Source organism: Fopius arisanus, unplaced genomic scaffold (genome assembly GCF_000806365.1).
Source record: "Fopius arisanus strain USDA-PBARC FA_bdor unplaced genomic scaffold, ASM80636v1 scaffold00018, whole genome shotgun sequence".
In the NCBI taxonomy this organism is placed as follows: Eukaryota; Metazoa; Arthropoda; class Insecta; order Hymenoptera; family Braconidae; genus Fopius; species Fopius arisanus.
The window spans coordinates 681,450-699,328 of record NW_011887757.1 but is presented as its reverse complement, the minus strand read 5'-3'; the positions used below and the strand labels follow the sequence as shown (position 1 = coordinate 699,328).

The 17,879-nt window shown below is 36.6% G+C and overlaps 4 protein-coding genes and 1 long non-coding RNA gene across 9 annotated transcripts in view; 2 read left to right on the top strand and 3 right to left on the bottom strand.

Moving 5' to 3' along the window:
- Positions 1–104: 104 nt before the first annotated feature.
- On the bottom strand, positions 105–1,697 carry LSm1 (U6 snRNA-associated Sm-like protein LSm1). 3 transcript variants are annotated; one of them, XR_891949.1, is made up of 4 exons: positions 1,379–1,697; positions 905–1,089; positions 456–685; positions 105–349 (listed from the first exon to the last, which is right to left on the bottom strand). XR_891949.1 is itself a non-coding variant. In XM_011300532.1 (3 exons), the coding sequence occupies exons 1-3, from the start codon at positions 1,422–1,424 to the stop codon at positions 512–514; spliced, it is 405 nt and encodes a 134-aa protein (XP_011298834.1). In that variant the 5' UTR covers positions 1,425–1,696; the 3' UTR covers positions 105–511. The 3 variants fall into 3 exon arrangements, 1 of the variants encoding a protein (XP_011298834.1); XR_891948.1 differs by having other exon boundaries at positions 424–685; positions 1,379–1,696; XM_011300532.1 differs by having other exon boundaries at positions 105–685; positions 1,379–1,696.
- A 7,093-nt stretch (positions 1,698–8,790) lies between these two features.
- On the top strand, positions 8,791–10,002 carry LOC105263986 (uncharacterized). Its single transcript, XM_011300531.1, has 2 exons — positions 8,791–8,931; positions 9,005–10,002. Exons 1-2 carry the CDS (start codon positions 8,866–8,868, stop codon positions 9,875–9,877), a joined length of 939 nt encoding a protein of 312 aa, XP_011298833.1. The 5' UTR covers positions 8,791–8,865; the 3' UTR covers positions 9,878–10,002.
- Positions 10,003–10,746: 744 nt separating this feature from the next.
- LOC105263985 (uncharacterized) lies at positions 10,747–14,265 on the bottom strand. The gene is made up of 9 exons (XM_011300530.1): positions 14,034–14,265; positions 13,871–13,963; positions 13,535–13,690; positions 13,357–13,461; positions 13,108–13,295; positions 12,655–12,743; positions 12,394–12,593; positions 11,677–11,831; positions 10,747–11,107 (listed from the first exon to the last, which is right to left on the bottom strand). Exons 1-9 carry the CDS (start codon positions 14,229–14,231, stop codon positions 10,942–10,944), a joined length of 1,350 nt encoding a protein of 449 aa, XP_011298832.1. The 5' UTR covers positions 14,232–14,265; the 3' UTR covers positions 10,747–10,941.
- Positions 14,266–14,342: 77 nt separating this feature from the next.
- LOC105263983 (uncharacterized) lies at positions 14,343–17,049 on the top strand. Its single transcript, XR_891947.1, has 3 exons — positions 14,343–14,629; positions 14,688–14,933; positions 16,894–17,049. It is a non-coding gene; the product is annotated as an uncharacterized lncRNA (long non-coding RNA).
- The window catches only part of LOC105263984 (janus kinase and microtubule-interacting protein 3), a 34,712-nt gene continuing 32,028 nt past the window's right edge, over positions 15,196–17,879 (bottom strand). For 2 of the 3 annotated variants that reach the window (XM_011300527.1, XM_011300528.1), the window contains 3 exons: positions 17,060–17,712; positions 16,331–16,495; positions 15,196–15,822 (listed from right to left, as the gene is read on the bottom strand). In XM_011300527.1, coding sequence (XP_011298829.1) covers positions 17,401–17,712 — 312 coding nt within the window. In that variant the 3' untranslated portion in view covers positions 15,196–15,822; positions 16,331–16,495; positions 17,060–17,400. The remainder of the gene's footprint in view (positions 15,823–16,330; positions 16,496–17,059; positions 17,713–17,879) is intronic. The other variant, XM_011300529.1, reaches the window with a different exon arrangement.

Sequence of the window (17,879 nt, the reverse complement as noted above, 5' to 3'; positions counted from 1 at the left end):
ATGTCTAACTTAAATGTGTGCACTAAGAGAAAAAAATGGATAATTTTCATGATAATGATGGCTTTTGAGGAATGCTTAAAAATGGAGATTAAAACGTGAAGTTCTAGGATTTTTTATTGATTTATTTGCAGTATCTTATCATGATTGGCTTCCGGATGGATCGATCCGGTTTATTTCAGCATTTTTCATTTCGCAAACACTGATATTGAATTCTTATTCGCACAATCCGTAAACACTCACTGAAATTTCCGTTGAATCAGTCGACGAATTTATGGCGTAGCCTGAGTAAGTGACGGCTTTGAACAGCTGAAATAAGCACTTGCATTTCCATTTTTTTGTTCACTCTCTCCTGTAATTTCGATTTCGATAATTGAGAAAATTATGATGGGATGCGATTATCAATTATTTACTCTTGTTTATTACTGTATAATTGTTTTGAAAAATATCAGAATCACTTTGCGTTATGAAAATTAGTGGCATATGAATGAGCTCCAGTGATCACAGCTGTGGGTCAGAACATGTCGTCATGCCCAAGATCTGGGATGTAGGACAGTCCTCTCTCCTTCAGGGCCTTACTCTGCAGACGATTTCGATCTTGTTTTGATTCCTGCTCTCTCCTCTGAGCATCAAGGATATCGTCTACTGACACTTCTGAGAGTGGAAGATCCTTTTCCCTATCCCTATCCTGAAATTTTTAATTCATCAATGAAAACTCTCATCTTCATTCCTATTTTATAATTGCATTTCAGGAAAGATTGCGATTAAAATTCGCTAAAGACCTCGTTCATATTCCCAGAAATTTTACTTCAAAGGACAATTTTTTTTAATTGTTTATTGGTGGATAGAAAGGAAATTTGAACGGAAATAAAAAACTTAGAGGGGAATTTTATAGATAAAAACTTACGATTTCACCTAGCAATACGACATTTTCTCCTCTGACAATAAAAACACCCCTGGGTATATCTCCATACTCCTTTCCCACGTGAATTCTCTCGATTGTTCTGTGTAAAACGAGATTAGCAAATTGATCTACACTCCTCAAGTATCCAATCAATGTTCGTCCATCTCTGAGTAGAACCATCAATTTTTCTGAGAAGAAAAATATCATTCAACAATTTTTACAGCTAAATTTTCATCTCCATATTTTCACCACTCATTGAGAATATAATTGAAATGAAAAATATTAATTACAAAAACTATTTGGATGGCGAAATTTTAGTTGTAACCTTTTTAGGAGTTGAGATAAAAAAGTTGTTGCAAAAATTGCTGTAATAAACAAAATAGCCTTTGCCCAGAAATTGTATGTTTTGTATTTATCTTGTAATAATTTAGATTATAAATTAAACAATTTATTAATTAAAAAATGGATAAAACGTACTGTCCAACTCATCAAGAAGAGATGCTGTTCCTGGGACGACGTCCATATCTGCAGTATTTTTAATATTTCAACAATCTTTTTCCACAAATATTAACATTCTCGTTCAACTCAGATCATCTGTATCCTCAACTGGTGGAATGTAATTGAGGTTAGAGATACTTTACAATTGTTGTCACTAGAGTTCGTTCAACTGTTCATTGTTTCGTCGATAGGTTAAAAAAAATATTAGGATGGACCGAATGATTATTGTTATATATTGTTGTACATTCATATCCCTGTGAACACTGGAATTCCGAAATGTTGTGTATTAATAACCTAATATTGCCATCTGCTGATGATTACAGGGAACTGCGAAGAAATATTGCTCAAAGGGTAACTCATTCAGAATGAGTGGGGGATTCCCTCCATTTCCGGGGATTTTTTAATGCACATAGAAAAGACTAAATGGAAAATAAAAGATTTAATACTAAAAGCTCTCTGAGTTGATGGGTAATTATGAGGAATTACTGAACTCTTGAAATATATATTAGGTGCGAGGATTTTGTGCCGAAATTTCATCAGGGAAAATAATATATTCACCTCACACCAATGACGCGTACTTTTTTACGAATTTCTATTATCAATCATAAAACATGATATACTAAATATTCATATCTATTTTATCAGTCACGTGCGCACCCTTTTCGGCTTTGATATTCAATTTTTCGTTGATAGGTCCTTCTCAAAAATATTTAAAATATAAAATATTAAAAATTATAGCGAATAGTTAATGAAAATTTTGAGCCAGAGAATTTCGCGTGGTATTAATTTTTAATCACTGCATGAATAAATTGAGATATTCAAATATATTCTTTGAATATAAAACCGGACGATGAGTTATGAATTAATTATGTGGGAGTTAGAACTGGTGCGTGTGAAGTGAGGAATCGTTATGATTTATTCAGCTCGTACTGGTGACATTTGTTTTTTTAAGTAAAAATAATAATTATGAGTCGTTATAACGTGTTCATCAAATTTTCAAATTTGCGTGATTGATTCGTGTTTTGACTTTGAGACTGGGCCAACAATATTTCACAGTTCAAATTCTGATGGCTATTATGGCAAGTTTTGCCGTGCTACAACGACACAAGGAAAAAGACAAACGGTAAAAATTTTTTTATCAAACGAAATTTCTAATTTATCTTTGATTTATTTATTTATTTTATTAATTTTATTTATTTGTAATTTATTAGAAAGTCCATAATGTGATTAAAAAATAATTTCAATTCGACCTTTGAATTTCCCGATCAATTGAATATGATTTCAAATCGGATCAGCAAAAAAATTCAAAAGAAAAATTCGAACAAGAATAAAAAATCCATTGAATCCACTTTTATTTTTTATTGATTTTTTTCTCACATTTGCATGTTTGTTTTCTCTAGCTTAAATTCGCTTCGCCATCCTAGCCCTTCCTAGACGGCAATTGGCAACGGTTTTAATAGAATTCCACTCCAAATTAATTGGTCATGATCATTGAGAAGATTTTTCTCGTGATTTCCATCGGAATTCTGTTGGAGAGTGTTAAAAGTCACGAAGAAGTCCACTGGTTGGATAGTTTGACTGCGAATCTACACGATTCCCGTCGTATAAACACGGCTTTAATTATCCATAACAATAAGACAAGACACTCAGACGCCCTGAAGGACGAATTATTTGAAAAGATCACGGGTTCCGTGCCGAGCGTCACATTTGAAATTGAAGATGAAAATATTGAGTTGAAAGTTCCGGACCTCGGCGACATATCAAAACTATCCACTTCTCTCCTCTTCATATTTTACACTGAATATTTCGGAGACAGCGAGCAGATACATCAAGTGATGCATGCAGCCAATGAATTAGTCGACTTTTCTTTCAATTATCTTCTGATCATCTTGAGGACATCATCAGATTTGAATGGAGAAATAGAAGATCTACTGCTCCACGCGTGGAATGAGTCAATCTCAAATGTGATGATCGTTGAACTTCGGCAAGGAACAGATATCAAAAGATTTGATGGAGTGCCAGCAGAGATTATCAGGAAAGTTGATGGAAGTGACGACAACAGTTGGAACCAAGTGATCATCCACCTGTTCAATCCTTTCATCAATCAATCCTACCACCAAGAATTCTCATCGCGACTGGAGTTCTTCCCAAATTTTGCAAAGAACATGCACGGATATCCTCTGCGAGTAGCTGTTGTCAATCGTCCTCCATTTGCTTTCGTCTCCTGGGGTAAAAACAAATACGCAAAGAAGATCTCCGGGCCGAATATCGTTCTGATGCAGACAATGGCTAAACAGCTCAACTTCACTCCTGACATCCTCCCAAGACTGTATCTGAGCAGATTCTGGAAGCAAGATATCGTTGCTGCCTTTGACAGTTTTGTGAGAAGATCGAGAACACGTGGAATAGACATATCTGCGCATTTATCAGTTCGTTATTTAGAAAACTCGTTGTTGAAGAATGCAATGATGACAAATTTGACCCGAAACTCCGTGCTTGAGGAATCCGTGCGATCGCCGGTTGTCTTGAAAAAACGATTTGGCCTTTTGATGCCAAAGATGCATGGCAATGACAAAAAAAAACGTAACAAGATCCTCGAGATTTGTTTCCTGCCGTCCATCATTATGATCATCTGGTGTGCAGTGATCGTTCTGAAGTTCGATGATAAAATTTGGCAGTTAAGTAACATTTTGCGACTGATACTGTCAATCGGAATACCGAACCAACCCTGGAAAGGTCGGGAAAGGCTCTTGTTCTGGTTTGTCGTGATGCTTGGATTCATCAACTCCAGCAACATCTTCGCTCTGATAACCGATCTTGTCGTCGACGATCAGTTCGAAACTATATATGACACCTGGGAACAAATCGAGCAATCAGGCTTAATCCCGATGTTTCGAAATCCATCAGATCTGAAACTATTCGAAGATGAGGATGCGGCTTGCCGGAGATTGCGAGACAAGGCAAGGGCATTCGGGGATATTTTTCACTGTTCGGAAATGGCTCTTTTGCATCGCAATGTTTGCTGCGTTACGTCGAGAACGGAAGCAGAGTATTATAAGAAGCGGATAAAAAATGGTCAGAGCCAACTGAGATTTGTTGAACCAACGCGTCGTACCTTCGATGAAGCCTTCGTTCTTCGTCATGGATTACCCGGCAAAAAAGAAATTAATAAAATTATTGCGAGGTGTGCTGAAGGAGGCTTGCTGCAAAAATGGTTCATGACCGAGAAAGAATCATCAGGGAACAAGAAAATTTGCAATGACCCATTCTCTGGTAGTCAACAGTCATCATCTTCTTTTGTTCACCAACTCATTACCATTCTCGTAATTGGCTACTCAATAGCTACACTTTTACTTTTCAGTGAGATAATCATTCATCATTTTCAAAATTTTCCGAAAAAAAAATCTATTGAAACCAAGAGGAAAGTAATTAATAACATTTTGTTGGTCAGAAAAATATTTGAACAGGAACCTGTGAATTGTGTTGTTCGATAGAGTTAAATGAAAATAATAAAATATACAATATAATAATATCAAATAAGATATCCATTGAATTTAAAAAATCTTAATTTTAGTTGTAAAATGTAGAATCATAATAAAAGAGAAATATCAATTACATTTTCTGTCGTTCCATAAACCCTCAATGTTGATTCTTTTTTTATTCAGCAATTGACGGACAATTTCGCAAATATGATAAAAAAATAATATTTTCCCTTATTCGACGATATTAAGTGGAAACATTTGTCTTGAATATTGAATTTTTTTGAATTTTCAAGACGAATGAGAAATTTAGCAAACACTTTCCATCGAAATTAAATTAGAACATTACAGACGAACATTAATGACTTCATTAATTAATAGAGACATCAATGCTTCATATAAATATCTTTGAACATAGGAATGGGGGATGAATTGGGAATGAATTGCGAGGGATTAGGAAGTGGGGTTAGTCAAATGCCTAATCCTAATAATTTATTCAACTCATACTAGTGACAAGTGTTCTTTGAATAAAAATACTAGCTACGTATCGTTACAATGTGTTCACCAAATTTTCGAATATTCTGATTGATGAGTATTTTGAATCCTAGATTGATGACACATTGATGACAGATGGATAACACCTCAATGCTCACGTTCTGGTGTTCATTACGAAAAGTTTTGTTGTGACACAAAGACTCAGAGAAAAATAAATCAGGTAAGCATTTCCAAATGGAAAAATTCCATAAAGTTTTACCAGAAAGAGCTGAAAAATTTACTGAATATTTTCACTCGAGTGTCTAATAGAATTGGTGCGAAGAACAAACAAATGGAATTTTTTAGCAAATAAGCGACGCTTTTTATGGATTTTTTTTGATACATGCGTTTTTGGTTCCTCTAGTTGATATCTGCTCCATGAATGTATCCTAGACGGTAATTGACAACCACTTCGGGGAAATTTTACTGCAAATAAATCAATCATGAACATTAGAAAGACTTTTCTCTTGATCTCCATCAGAATTCTCTTGGATAGTATCAAAAGTCACGCAGAAATCCACTGGTTTGAGAGTTTGAGCGCGAATCTACACGATTCCCGTCGTATAAACACGGCTTTAATTATCCATAACAATAAGACACGACACTCAGATACCCTGAAGGATGAATTATTTGAAAAGATCACGGGTTCCGTGCCGAGCGTCACATTTGAAATTGAAGATGAAAATATTGAGTTGAAAGTTCCGGACCTCGGCGACATATCAAAACTATCAACTTCTCTCCTCTTCATATTTTACACTGAATATTTCGGAGACAGCGAGCAGATACATCAAGTGATGCATGCAGCCAATGAATTAGTCGACTTTTCTTTCAATTATCTTCTGATCATCTTGAGAACATCATCAGATTTGAATGGAGAAATAGAAGATCTTCTGCTCCACGCGTGGAATGAGTCAATCTCAAATGTGATGATCGTTGAACTTCGGCAAGGAACAGATATCAAAAGATTTGATGGAGTGCCAGCAGAGATTGTCAGGAAAGTTGATGGAAGTGACGACAACAGTTGGAACCAAGTGATCATCCACCTGTTCAATCCTTTCATCAATCAATCCTACCACCAAGAATTCTCATCGCGACTGGAGTTCTTCCCAAATTTCGCAAAGAACATGCACAGACATCCTCTGACAGTAGCTGTTGTCCATCGTCCTCCATTTGCCTTCGTCTCCTGGGATAAAACCGAACACGCGAGGAAGATCTCGGGGCCGAATATCATTCTGCTGCACACAATGGCTGAACAGCTCAACTTCACTCCTTTCATTCTCCGCAGACTGCATTTGAGGAAATACTGGCAAGATCCCGCTGCTGCCTTTGATAGTTTCGTAAGAAAATCGAGAACTCGTGGGATCGACATATCCTCCCATTTATCGGTTCGTTATTTAGATAATGTGTTGGTGAATGATGTACTCCATTCAGATCTGACAGCAAACTCTTTGCTAGAAGAATCTGTGAGATCGCGGGTGATTTTGATCAGTCGATTCGGCCTTTTGATACCAAAGATGTACGGAAAAAAATATAACAAAGAAACAGACAACAAGTGGCTTGAGATTTGTCTCCTGCCAGCTACCATTATAATAATTTGGTGTGCAGTGATCGTCCTGAAGTTCGATGACAGAATTTGGCAGCTGTGCAACATTCTGCGACTGATACTGTCAATCGGAATACCCAATCAACCCTGGAAAGGTCCGGAAAGGGTCTTGTTCTGGTTTGTCGTGCTACTTGGATTCATCAACACCAGCAACATCTTCGCTCTGCTAACAGATCTTGTCGTCGACAATCAGTTCGAAACTATATATGACACCTGGGAAGAAATCGATCAATCAGGCTTAATCCCGATGTTTCGAGATCAATCAAACCTTAAACTATTCGATGGTGAGGATCCAGTTTTTCAGAAATTGAAGAAGAAAGCAGTGAAATCAGCGCATACCTTTGACTGTCCGCGAATGGCTCTTTTGCATCGCAATGTTTGCTGCATTATGTCCAGAGCAGAGGCCCAGTATTATAAGACGCAGATGAAAAATGGCCAAAGCCAACTGAGATTTCTGGAGCCAACGAGTCGTACCTTTGAGGAAGCCTTCGTTTTTCGTCACGGATTACCCGCTAAAAAAAAAATGAATGAAATTATTGACAGGTGTAATGAAGGAGGTCTGCTACAAAAATGGTTCATTAACAAGGGACAGTCAAGGACCAAGAAAACCTTCAATGACCCATCCTCAGGTGGTAAACAATCAGGGTCTCGTCTAGTCCATCAACTCCTTGCCATCCTCGTAATTGGCTACTCACTAGCCACCCTTTTACTTTTCGCTGAAATATTAATTTATCATTTCCAAAAATCCACGAAGAAAAAGTGGATTGATGCGTGCAGAGGAATTAATATCAAAGCAATTACGAAACTGTTATTTAGGCGAGACCTAAAGAACCCTTTATGGATAAAAAAAAAACATTGATAAAATCCCTTAATCATTTTGTTTAACGCAGTTAAAAAGATATAATAATAAATTATCGTTGCTGATAGTGCATGTAAATTGTTTAAATTATAGTTTCAATCACATCCCAAAAACATTAATATAATTTATGAAATAAAAAAGCATGACATAGAAAAAAAGTCAATTAATTTGTCTTCTGCTGTTTGAAACCTGCATTCAAACCTGAGTAATAAAAAATTTATTACATTACAACCGAAGTTTGATACAATTACATTATACTAAGAAGTTCAATAGAAATCCAATATAATTTTCCAGCGAATTAATTAGCGATTAAAATCAGTCAGCTCTGAGTTCGAATTAATTAGAGATTAAAGTCAATCAGAGGCTCTGAATTCGAGGTCCTCGAAATCCTCATTCGCAATACCACAAGTGGCGATTAAAAAAGGAGATGATCCGACAAAGTCTTCGACCTTTCAACGATCCCCTCAAATAGGTCACGATGCCAAGGACCCGCGATCCTCTTACCACAACAATTTTTTGTCCTATACCCTCTTCACTTACTAATAATCGTATGTCACTCGACTGGAGATTGCTCTCCACCAACAGGCATTGAACAATGGCCCCAGCCAGAAAGAGAGAAAAAGAAATAACGAAAACCCGTCAAACACTCGTAACTGGCAATACAACTGGGAAATTGCGCAACAATCCATTGACGTGCCTCGAACATTGTTCTCAGCTCGAGTGACTCTATTTTTTTTTCTCTTCCCCCCAACCGATTGTCCGCCTTTCTCGAGTAAATAATATCTCATTTTTATTCATGCAAAAATACTGAAATAAGATAACGGGGAATAAAGGTAATCTGAAGAAGGAGAAGGAGTTGAAGAGGTGGTGGGTACGGCAACTGAGGCAAAGAGCTTCAGTCCTAAACATTCTTCTCACTTTCACTTCGCTCATCTGGAGAGCTCAATGCATGTTTGGATCTTGCGATTAGACTCTGCTTTATTTTTCTGCAATGACATTAACCTGCATCACGTGGTTATTTACCATCATCCTGACGGTTCATGGACAAGAGAATTTCGTGAGTACTGCATCATACATCTGTAATATTTTTAATGAATTTTAAATGAATTTGAAATTGTTTTTCTTTCCAGAAGACAACACCATCGACAATCAGCAGTTTCTCCTGTCGAGGAAGGGACACTGGATTTTACGCAGACGTCGATTCAAATTGTGAAGTGTATCATACTTGTGACAATCATGGAAATAAATTCACGTACTACTGCCCGAAGAAGACAAAATTCTGTCAAGAAACTCTTGTCTGTGATCACGCGCACTTGGTGAACTGTAAGAACGCGGAGAAATTGATTTCCAAAGTTCCTGTCACCGGGAGTGATGAGAACATCCTCCGGAGGTCGAGCAGTCTGTCGAGGACTTTCAGGATTTCCCAGGAGCCATCGGTGTTCCTGGAGGCACCCAGGGAGGACTCGGAGAAGGCCACGACATTCACCATGAGTTCAACGGTTTTCCTCAGGAATTCTAGTGTCAAGAGAAATAATGAGAGGACGAGTGAGGGATTCAGTCATAAATCCAGGGCCAATGAAGTCCTTGGGGATGACAAGTCCAGGAATCTTGGGTTGAGGGTCCAGGACGCGGGGAAGAGCACGACGAAACCCTTTCTGGTAGCACCTAATTATTCCCCGGGAGGTCAAACCTCTGGTGGAGGCACCACTGCAAGAACTACCACTGCAGGGACTGAATTTCCTGTTCCTGCTTTTGATTTTGGAGCACCTCGCCCTGGCGATGATGAAGATCCTTATTATCCGAAAAATCCAGTCAGCGGTGAAGTTCATTACACGGTGGAAAAGGGGAAAGTACATAAGCCTCTCGGATTTTTTTCAACCGAGAAACCTTTTGGGGGAGGTGTGCAGATCAAAATACCCGATGTCTTACCCGATTTTAATAGTGTTGATGATCTTGTGGACAGGAGGAAGATCTTGTATATTCCGAGGACTAAAGGACTGTAATTTACCGCGTTTTTTTATTTGTAATTGTGACCCAGAATAATTTTTATGAACAAATAAGTTTTCAGTTTTCGTAAACTTTAGATTTTTACACAAAAAATTGTGGATAAAATTGTTATTATTTCATATTTTGATTTTGATTTTTCAATTCTCAAATTTTTTGCGACCAAACAATTTTTCAGTTTTCGTAAATTTCAGATTTTTACAGAAAAAGTTGTGGATAAAATTGTTGTTATTCCATATTTTAATTTTCATTTTTCAATTCTCAAATTTTTTGCGAAAAAATTGTCTTTGAAAAGAGAATTTTTCGCTTTCTTTTGTATCTATCGTCTTTAATTATGATTACATATTTTTTTTATATATTACTCCAATTTTGTATGTCACGTGCTCAATTTTGCTCTTCAAAATTATAGAAAATCGTTAATTTATTTGAAATAAATTAACGATTTCCTATAATTAATAAAACTATAAGAAATAAATTATTTCTTATAGTTCACGCATACATGCGAAACGAGTTAATGAATTAACGGAAAGTCTCGAGCGCGTGATCAGGCTGTTTGCACGATTATCTGGTGTTTAATTAACGATAAATCAGCAATCAGTGTCAGAAGATTCAGAGTGAGAACCGCACGTACAGCTTTACAGCCCTCCAGTAAAATCAAGATTGATCGCCTCCCCTTCCCATTCCTGAATTTTACCAATCCCCACTTACACTCCCAAAAAATTTCACAAAAAATTTCAATTCTAATAACAAATTCCACAGCACTTCCGTTATTTTTTATATCAGAAGCAATTAAACAAAGTATTCCATCGATAAATAAATTATTTAAAGAATTCGTCAGTAGCAATGAGAAGAAAGTCACGCATTCATGTAAATTACTGACTTTTTTTAATAGATTATCGTGTGATAGTCTCTGGAAATTTCTCACAACTCGAGGATTCTCTGGACGTGAGGAGCGTTGACGTAACGGTAATAAAAAATCTTGTAAAAAAATAATCTGACTTTGGATGAATGACCCGGACAAGTTCTCTGGTTTCACATTGCAAACTAATGGGGTCAATGGTTTTTATTTCCATGGGTCTTTGCTAGCTGGGAAAGTTATTGTAGAGGAGTCTGATATGTGACCATTCGTGGCAACTGCATATAAGGTGAGAACCGTTGGTTTTGTCAAGTCAACGGAAGTTAAAATAGCTTGAGTTCTCGTGGGTGATCCAACTCTGCAGGTTACAATCCTGAAAAAATCATAATCACCAATCATTTCGAAGAGATAAATTCAAATCTAATTATGCAATCCCCGGAAATGGCAATCGACTTCTAATTATTCTCTGAACCAGGCTAATTAATTAGTAAAATAGGTTGATTAGATTTTGTATTCGTTAATTCAATTGGAATTGCAAACATTTCGCAGGAAAAATTCATTGAGAATTATTATTATTATTATTTATTATTTTGATTAGTTATCTTTGCCGATTTTTTTGTAGTGAAATTTTTTTTATTGCTATAGGAATTCACGTCCAGGAATTTTAATCAAATGTTCATGATTACAGGATAAGTATATTATTCTTTCAAGGTAATTTAATACATAATATTGACATTCAATAACAATTTTTAATATTTTATTATTTTTACATTTGGAGATTCAATTTTTTGCTGCATGTTTCAATAAAGTGCAGCACAAGTTCGAGAAAGATTATTATTATTATTATTATTATTATTATTATTATTATTATTATTATTATTATTATTATTATTATTATTATTATTATTATTATTATTATGAGTAACAAAAATATTCGATTACCCATTGACTGTAATTTCAAAACCTCGAAGTTTGCATATCGATTCAGGCGGATCCCAAGCAACAAATAATGAGTTGAGAATCGTTCTCACCACTCGGAAATTCGTCGGCTTTGGTACAGCATCATCTCCGATATGAGCTTCCATCGGCGCCAAATCCTATTTAAAAAAAAAAACAATAAGCCCCATTGTTTACTAAAATAGTAATTTACCTTTGGTAATAAATTACCTGTTTTCTCAATTTCGTAAACTGCGAGATTTGAAATTATAATTCCGTAATTTGAGACACTCGGAAAAAAAATTCTCTTCCTTTGTTTATATTTATTTTTTAGATATTAAAGGAGAGGCTAGGGATATTCTGTCCTTTGACACATTTGCGACTATCGATTAGTCATTTCTTGCTATTAGATTTTATTCTGAAAATATCGATATGCAATGCGATACCGATTATCTGGTGATTTTTGTTTCTGTCATTGAATTGAAGATAGCAAATAATAATTTGCAGATGCTTTGCTTTCGACTTATCTCGATTCATATCGACTCATATCGACTCGACACAAATGACGTTCGCCCGAGTCGAAATATCTCGAAATTTGTAACTGCGATTTCCTGTTCGTCAACTCGCCCCGGGAAATTCAAAATCGGCGCGCGGATTCTGCAGTGATTTTCGTAACGATAAAAATGTATTTTCTTCGAATAGAAATCGTAGAGTAAAACTCACCGGAAGGGATGTACTCCTCAGATAATCACACAGCATGGATCGATCGAAGTCAATAGCAGTTCGCGGCAAACAAGGCGCACCTAAATTCTCAACGATGTGATTGACATGACCGGAATTCCTAAGCTCTTCAGCCAGAACCGCAATCATTCCATCCTTGATGCGACACTTGGCTTGAAGCATCTCCAGTGCCGACATAATTCCTAAATATTCCCAATTCAAATGAAAACTTGAAAACATTTTGCATTGATTTTGTTATCTAACCGGTATCCCTCGAATCGATGAAAGCCGCGGACTCCTCTAGGTTGTGGCTAGGCTCGTCATTGAGTTCATTACCGCATATGCAACAGGGTCTAAATGATTAATGATAATACAGTGGAAATAATATCCAGCAATTTGTACTATTATTCGAAGAGTCTCAAGGTTCTAGCCATCATTACCCCCTCACGTGAGAAGACTTGCATAATGCGAGAGAAACTATGAATGAATGGAATATAATTCATTAAACTTCTCCGACGAACAGTTTCATGACATAATGCGCAATAATGCACAATAATGCGCAATAATACGGAATAAAATTATATCAATTAAAATCAGACTGCAGAAATATTCGACAGTTAACTTTCTGAAAAATTAAATCCTCTCCTTTAGCAATTGAATCCCTCACATTAGCAGAAATAATATTAAATTAGAGGTAATCCACAAAAATCGAATTACCCTCCATCCCTGAGTGATGTGATGTCTCCAGCATCATCAACGATTTCAATAATAGTTCCACATCCACAAGGACAAACTTTGAATTCCCCTTCCTGAAAATATCCGCACCCACACGGACAAATAACTCCACTTTCACCCTCACCGATTTCCACACACCTAGATTTGGCTGTTGATTGGTCTGTCATGGACTGAAGTAAATATATTTATCTTCGAATTGATTCAATAATTCACCACGAAATTCAACCTTACCCGGACTCGATCTGATACTTCAATCTGTATCTCAATGGATCGATCATCAGTCTCTTCAGCATGACCTCCAATCGTTTTCATCGTCGATCCTTTCTCTTTCAGATGCTGAAACACAGATGAACAAGTCAACGAATATTATTTACACCCACCGACACATGTTGTACTTGATTTCATTCACCTCAGGGTCAGTTCTGTGCGATATTTTTTTAGTGACAGGAGGAATGTACCAGGTCTTATCGCATTGACATTTATCACCGCACGCATTGCAAATCCATTTGCCTCGGGGACTGACGACATCTGGGCCCCATTGATTGCAGTTGCAAGAGATTCCTGACTATGAAATATTGTTTTTTTTTTTTTCAATTTCGATGATTATCAGAGGGTTAATAGGCTTTCCAGGGCTGGAGCAAACACTCTGGAATGATAAAACCGTCATAATTTCTCCGTGCGGAAATTATAAAAATTTAGAGATCCCTGGAAAGCCAAATTACGTAATTACTATTGGAAGACTAACTTTGCTGGAGGAAGACTGAGTTGGTGCTGCCAGATTTTTCAATGTTATCGCTGTTTCTTCGATCGGTTTCACCAGCTCCTGTAGCCCCAGGCTCTGATAATCAATCAAAATAATTTCTCTCTGTCCTTCAGGTCAATAATTTTAATTATTTTTACGCTCTCACTCTGGCTTTATCTAAAATACTGTCGAATCTCGTCGCCAATTCCTTCAGACTTTCGTTATGATCCAGTGGAATGGCAACTTCCGGTTCCCCAGGTGGAGCTGAAGGGACATCTTCGAAACAGTTTGGATTCTCGCAGAAAGAACAGTTATTCATGTCCCTAGAAGTCACTGGATCCACTCCTGATGATGTCTGACCCATTTCAATGATCCGTACTACTGTAATTTTCCTGTCAATTCATTGAACACGTTTTTTTTTTGAGGTTGAACTACCACGAAATAAGTGAAAAATCGATATGACAGGACAGGCAGCGCCACTTCGCTGTCACTGCCGCTGGAAATCCCTCGTTTCGATGTTTTCTCATTTCTCGGATTCATGAATATTTAAAAACAAATTGTCATGTCGAATTGCTCGGGGAATGAGGATAAGCAAAAAAGGAAGAGCTGTTGGAGTAATCTAGTGCAACATTACGAGAGGAGAAATGCTTCTTTGGAAAGACGTCACAACGCTCTAGCAGAAAGAGTCAGGATGATGGAATTGGCGCTTCCTTCTCTTCTGATGGGTGTTGTAGTCAATCTTAATCCATTATCGGAGGAAAAGTAATGTCTCTAATTCTTCCCAGATCACGCATTTCATTGAATTTTTCATTTGATCAAGGACGACAGGTCACAATATCGAGAAGAAGGAAAATCCTCTGACAAACGTCGATGCATCCCCTCAACTTCCAAGAGTCGAAAAAATTTCTGGAGCCATTGACTGATCAATAAAAAATACAAGCAGCTACAATGAGCAGTTCTCATTGGAATTATTCAAATTATTGAACCAGGGAAAATGTTATTTTACCGTTTTGATGAAAGTGTCAGGGAGCTAAATAAAAAAGCAAAGAGGAAAATACAAGAACAGGTAATACTGCTGCCATTACCGTTTCTCGTTTCAAAGTTTCCTTATTTCTCTTGTCAATAAAAATGGAAAGAGGAAAATGGGGTCGAGTCCGTTGGAAAATTCCGATGGACGCAAGAGGGAAAAGTTGGAGTGATCGGTTCTACTATTACGAAAACAGAAATTCTTGTTTTAATTCAGGATGAAGTCTAGGTTATAATTCTTAACCATTTCCTGTGATGTGTCTTCTAGCTGCAGGTCTGAGGGTAATCAATAGTCATGTGAATATGATGAGCATGTTCTTTTATTGGAATTAATCATAATCATGCAAACATAATTAAAATAACGTTAAACTAGTTCAAATGTTTCGACAAAAAGTTTAAATCAAACGCTAGTACAGATCTTCGGAGTCGCTTATAAACTTTGATATCGGTAAAAATCGACTAGAGATTACCTGAACCCTAACCTATCTCAATCATCGAAATCGGGGCAAGGTGGATGATTTGATATAATATTTTCATAGGGATGACATGCATAAATACAGAGTCAACTGGAAAATTGAGAAAAAATCAAACGTAACATAAATGAATACATAAACACACATTTTTTTTCGAGTATGTAGTGTAATTATTCGTCATTTTTTGGGACCTTTTGGGTATTTTTTTTTCTTTCGTGGCGTTCGATGAGATTCAATTCGTGATATCGCTGTAGTAGATGTTGAAATACGATATTTTTGAATGGGTGAAATAGAATTCTCGTAAATCGGATGGAATTTCGGGGGAATTTTATAGTTGGATGGCGGTATTTGGCGTTTAAATTTGAGTTTTACGATCGTTGGGGTGTCCTTTGCGGTAGGACGTACCGTTCCTGGTCATCACTTGGTTGCACCAAGCAGCGCCAGCAGTATATTGTCCTGGTGAGAGAAAATCAGTAATTAATATTGCTAATTATCGATGTTCCTAAAAACTACATAAAACAATGGCTGATGGAATGCAAAAATTTCGGGAATTTTGGGCCCAATAATTTAAACATCAAATAGAAATTCAAGACTCATCGATTTTTTTTCTGTGGAATATTGGAATTACCAAATTTTTCAATGGAATTATTATTAATAATAATAATAATATCGGAAGTTTAATTATTTATGGCTAAAATGATTTTTTATATTTTTCAGAGAATAATTACATGAAAAGTGTTTATTTACTGTCTAATTATTTAAACCATAAAATAATGAAACTTCTGATTTTTCAATAACAATATTTCCTAAAATTCCCAAAGCTGTTCATTTCAATAAAAAAATTCTGGTATTGAAAATGATTTTAATAATAATCTGTCAAATTGTTCTTTAAAAAAATCTGGGAAAAGTCTGTTCTAGACAGCTGCGATATCGATTCCACGTCACAAAAAGAGTTTCAACTCACCTCAGAGTTGTTAAAAAAAGAACAGTTTTGTTTCATCAAAATGTCGGGAGTTTGTGCTGGTCACGTGATAATGTTGATGTAATAGCTAAACCACAGCCTCGACGATAACAGTCACCGCAAAAAAAAAATAGGACAGATCTCTCATCTCCAACGAAAGTAAACAATCTGCAAAATAAAAATTCAATCCATTGAAAACTCTCTCCCACAGCAATTGGCAATGAAAAAACTATGAAAGACTTGTAAATTACACCACCACCTTAAGCGCAACTAGATAAACTCACAGTCGAGACGTTAAATTAAAAACCTAAGCCCTTGCCGTTTAATGATCGATGAATGATAGCAGATAAACACACAAAGTACAATAAGTTCAGAATGAGTTGTGAATTCAAAAATTAGATGGACGAGGCGCAACAGGAGTCGTCGTGCTCGATTTAAAGTGGAAAATCATTTTCTAAATTAATTTTTGTATGCGAGGCACTCCACAAGACCCTCCAAAAATCCATGGCCTCAAACTTTGAATGTATTCATTATCATATTCTCATGATTTTCTCGTTCTTTTTTAGATTTAGAATAAAATACGACAAGATGGAGTCAAAATTTGGGGGCTAGACATTGCTGTGGATTTTATCGAATGCCTCACGCACGAAAACAGAAAAATTGGAAGTCAGATCTCTTCATCTACTAAAATATCTGTCAAATTTGTCTGGGGGACTAGAGAGTTGAACTGACCTTGGGCCAGTCACGAAGCCAGCCAAGCCGCATGAGTTCTAGCACATCCTCATCAATCCATTTTCCTCCATCAAGAAATATATTTGCAGTCTCATAGTTCTCGTGGCGCATGCGAGACCTATTTTTTCATTAAATTTCTCTTCTCGATCCATTGGAATTTGACTTATCAAGTACAATGCACTCGAGTCACGTTATCAACAATCAAATTTTCACACGGATTTGAAAATGCTGACGAAATGAGTTCAGGCTGGATTCATAAGTGATTAATTTGTTTTTGTTTTTCGTTATAAAGAATTTGTGACAGTTCTTTCACTGAGTGAAATGTAAACAAAATAGAGAAACTAAACGCAAATCTCCTGGTAAAGAACAAAACGATGACCGTTAACAACTGCCCTGACGTTTTTAACACTACGACTACCCTTCGACGTATTTCTCACTCTCATCACCCAGCCATCTCGTTCATGTCCGCCATTTCGCCATTTTCTAACCTTCTTATCCGTATCAGACTCGGTTAGTTTGACAAGATCATTGGCAGTGGTTTCATCAGGCTGTACGAGAATTCGTGACACTGATGATTGCATAGCCTCATCTTCTCGAGCCTCACACGCTAGTTCCGCTATTATTTGGCCAGAACAATTTCGGATGGCATCTCCCTAAAGAAAAAATCAAAGACTCTCATTAATCGTCGATCGATACCATTCGATACTTCGAAAAATATATCAGTAGCCAATCGGTAAAACTATCTAACTCTAAGATGTCTACAGCGAAACCAATAGCAAACATGTTTCTCCGTTAAATTCTTTAATATGTGCGCTATTTC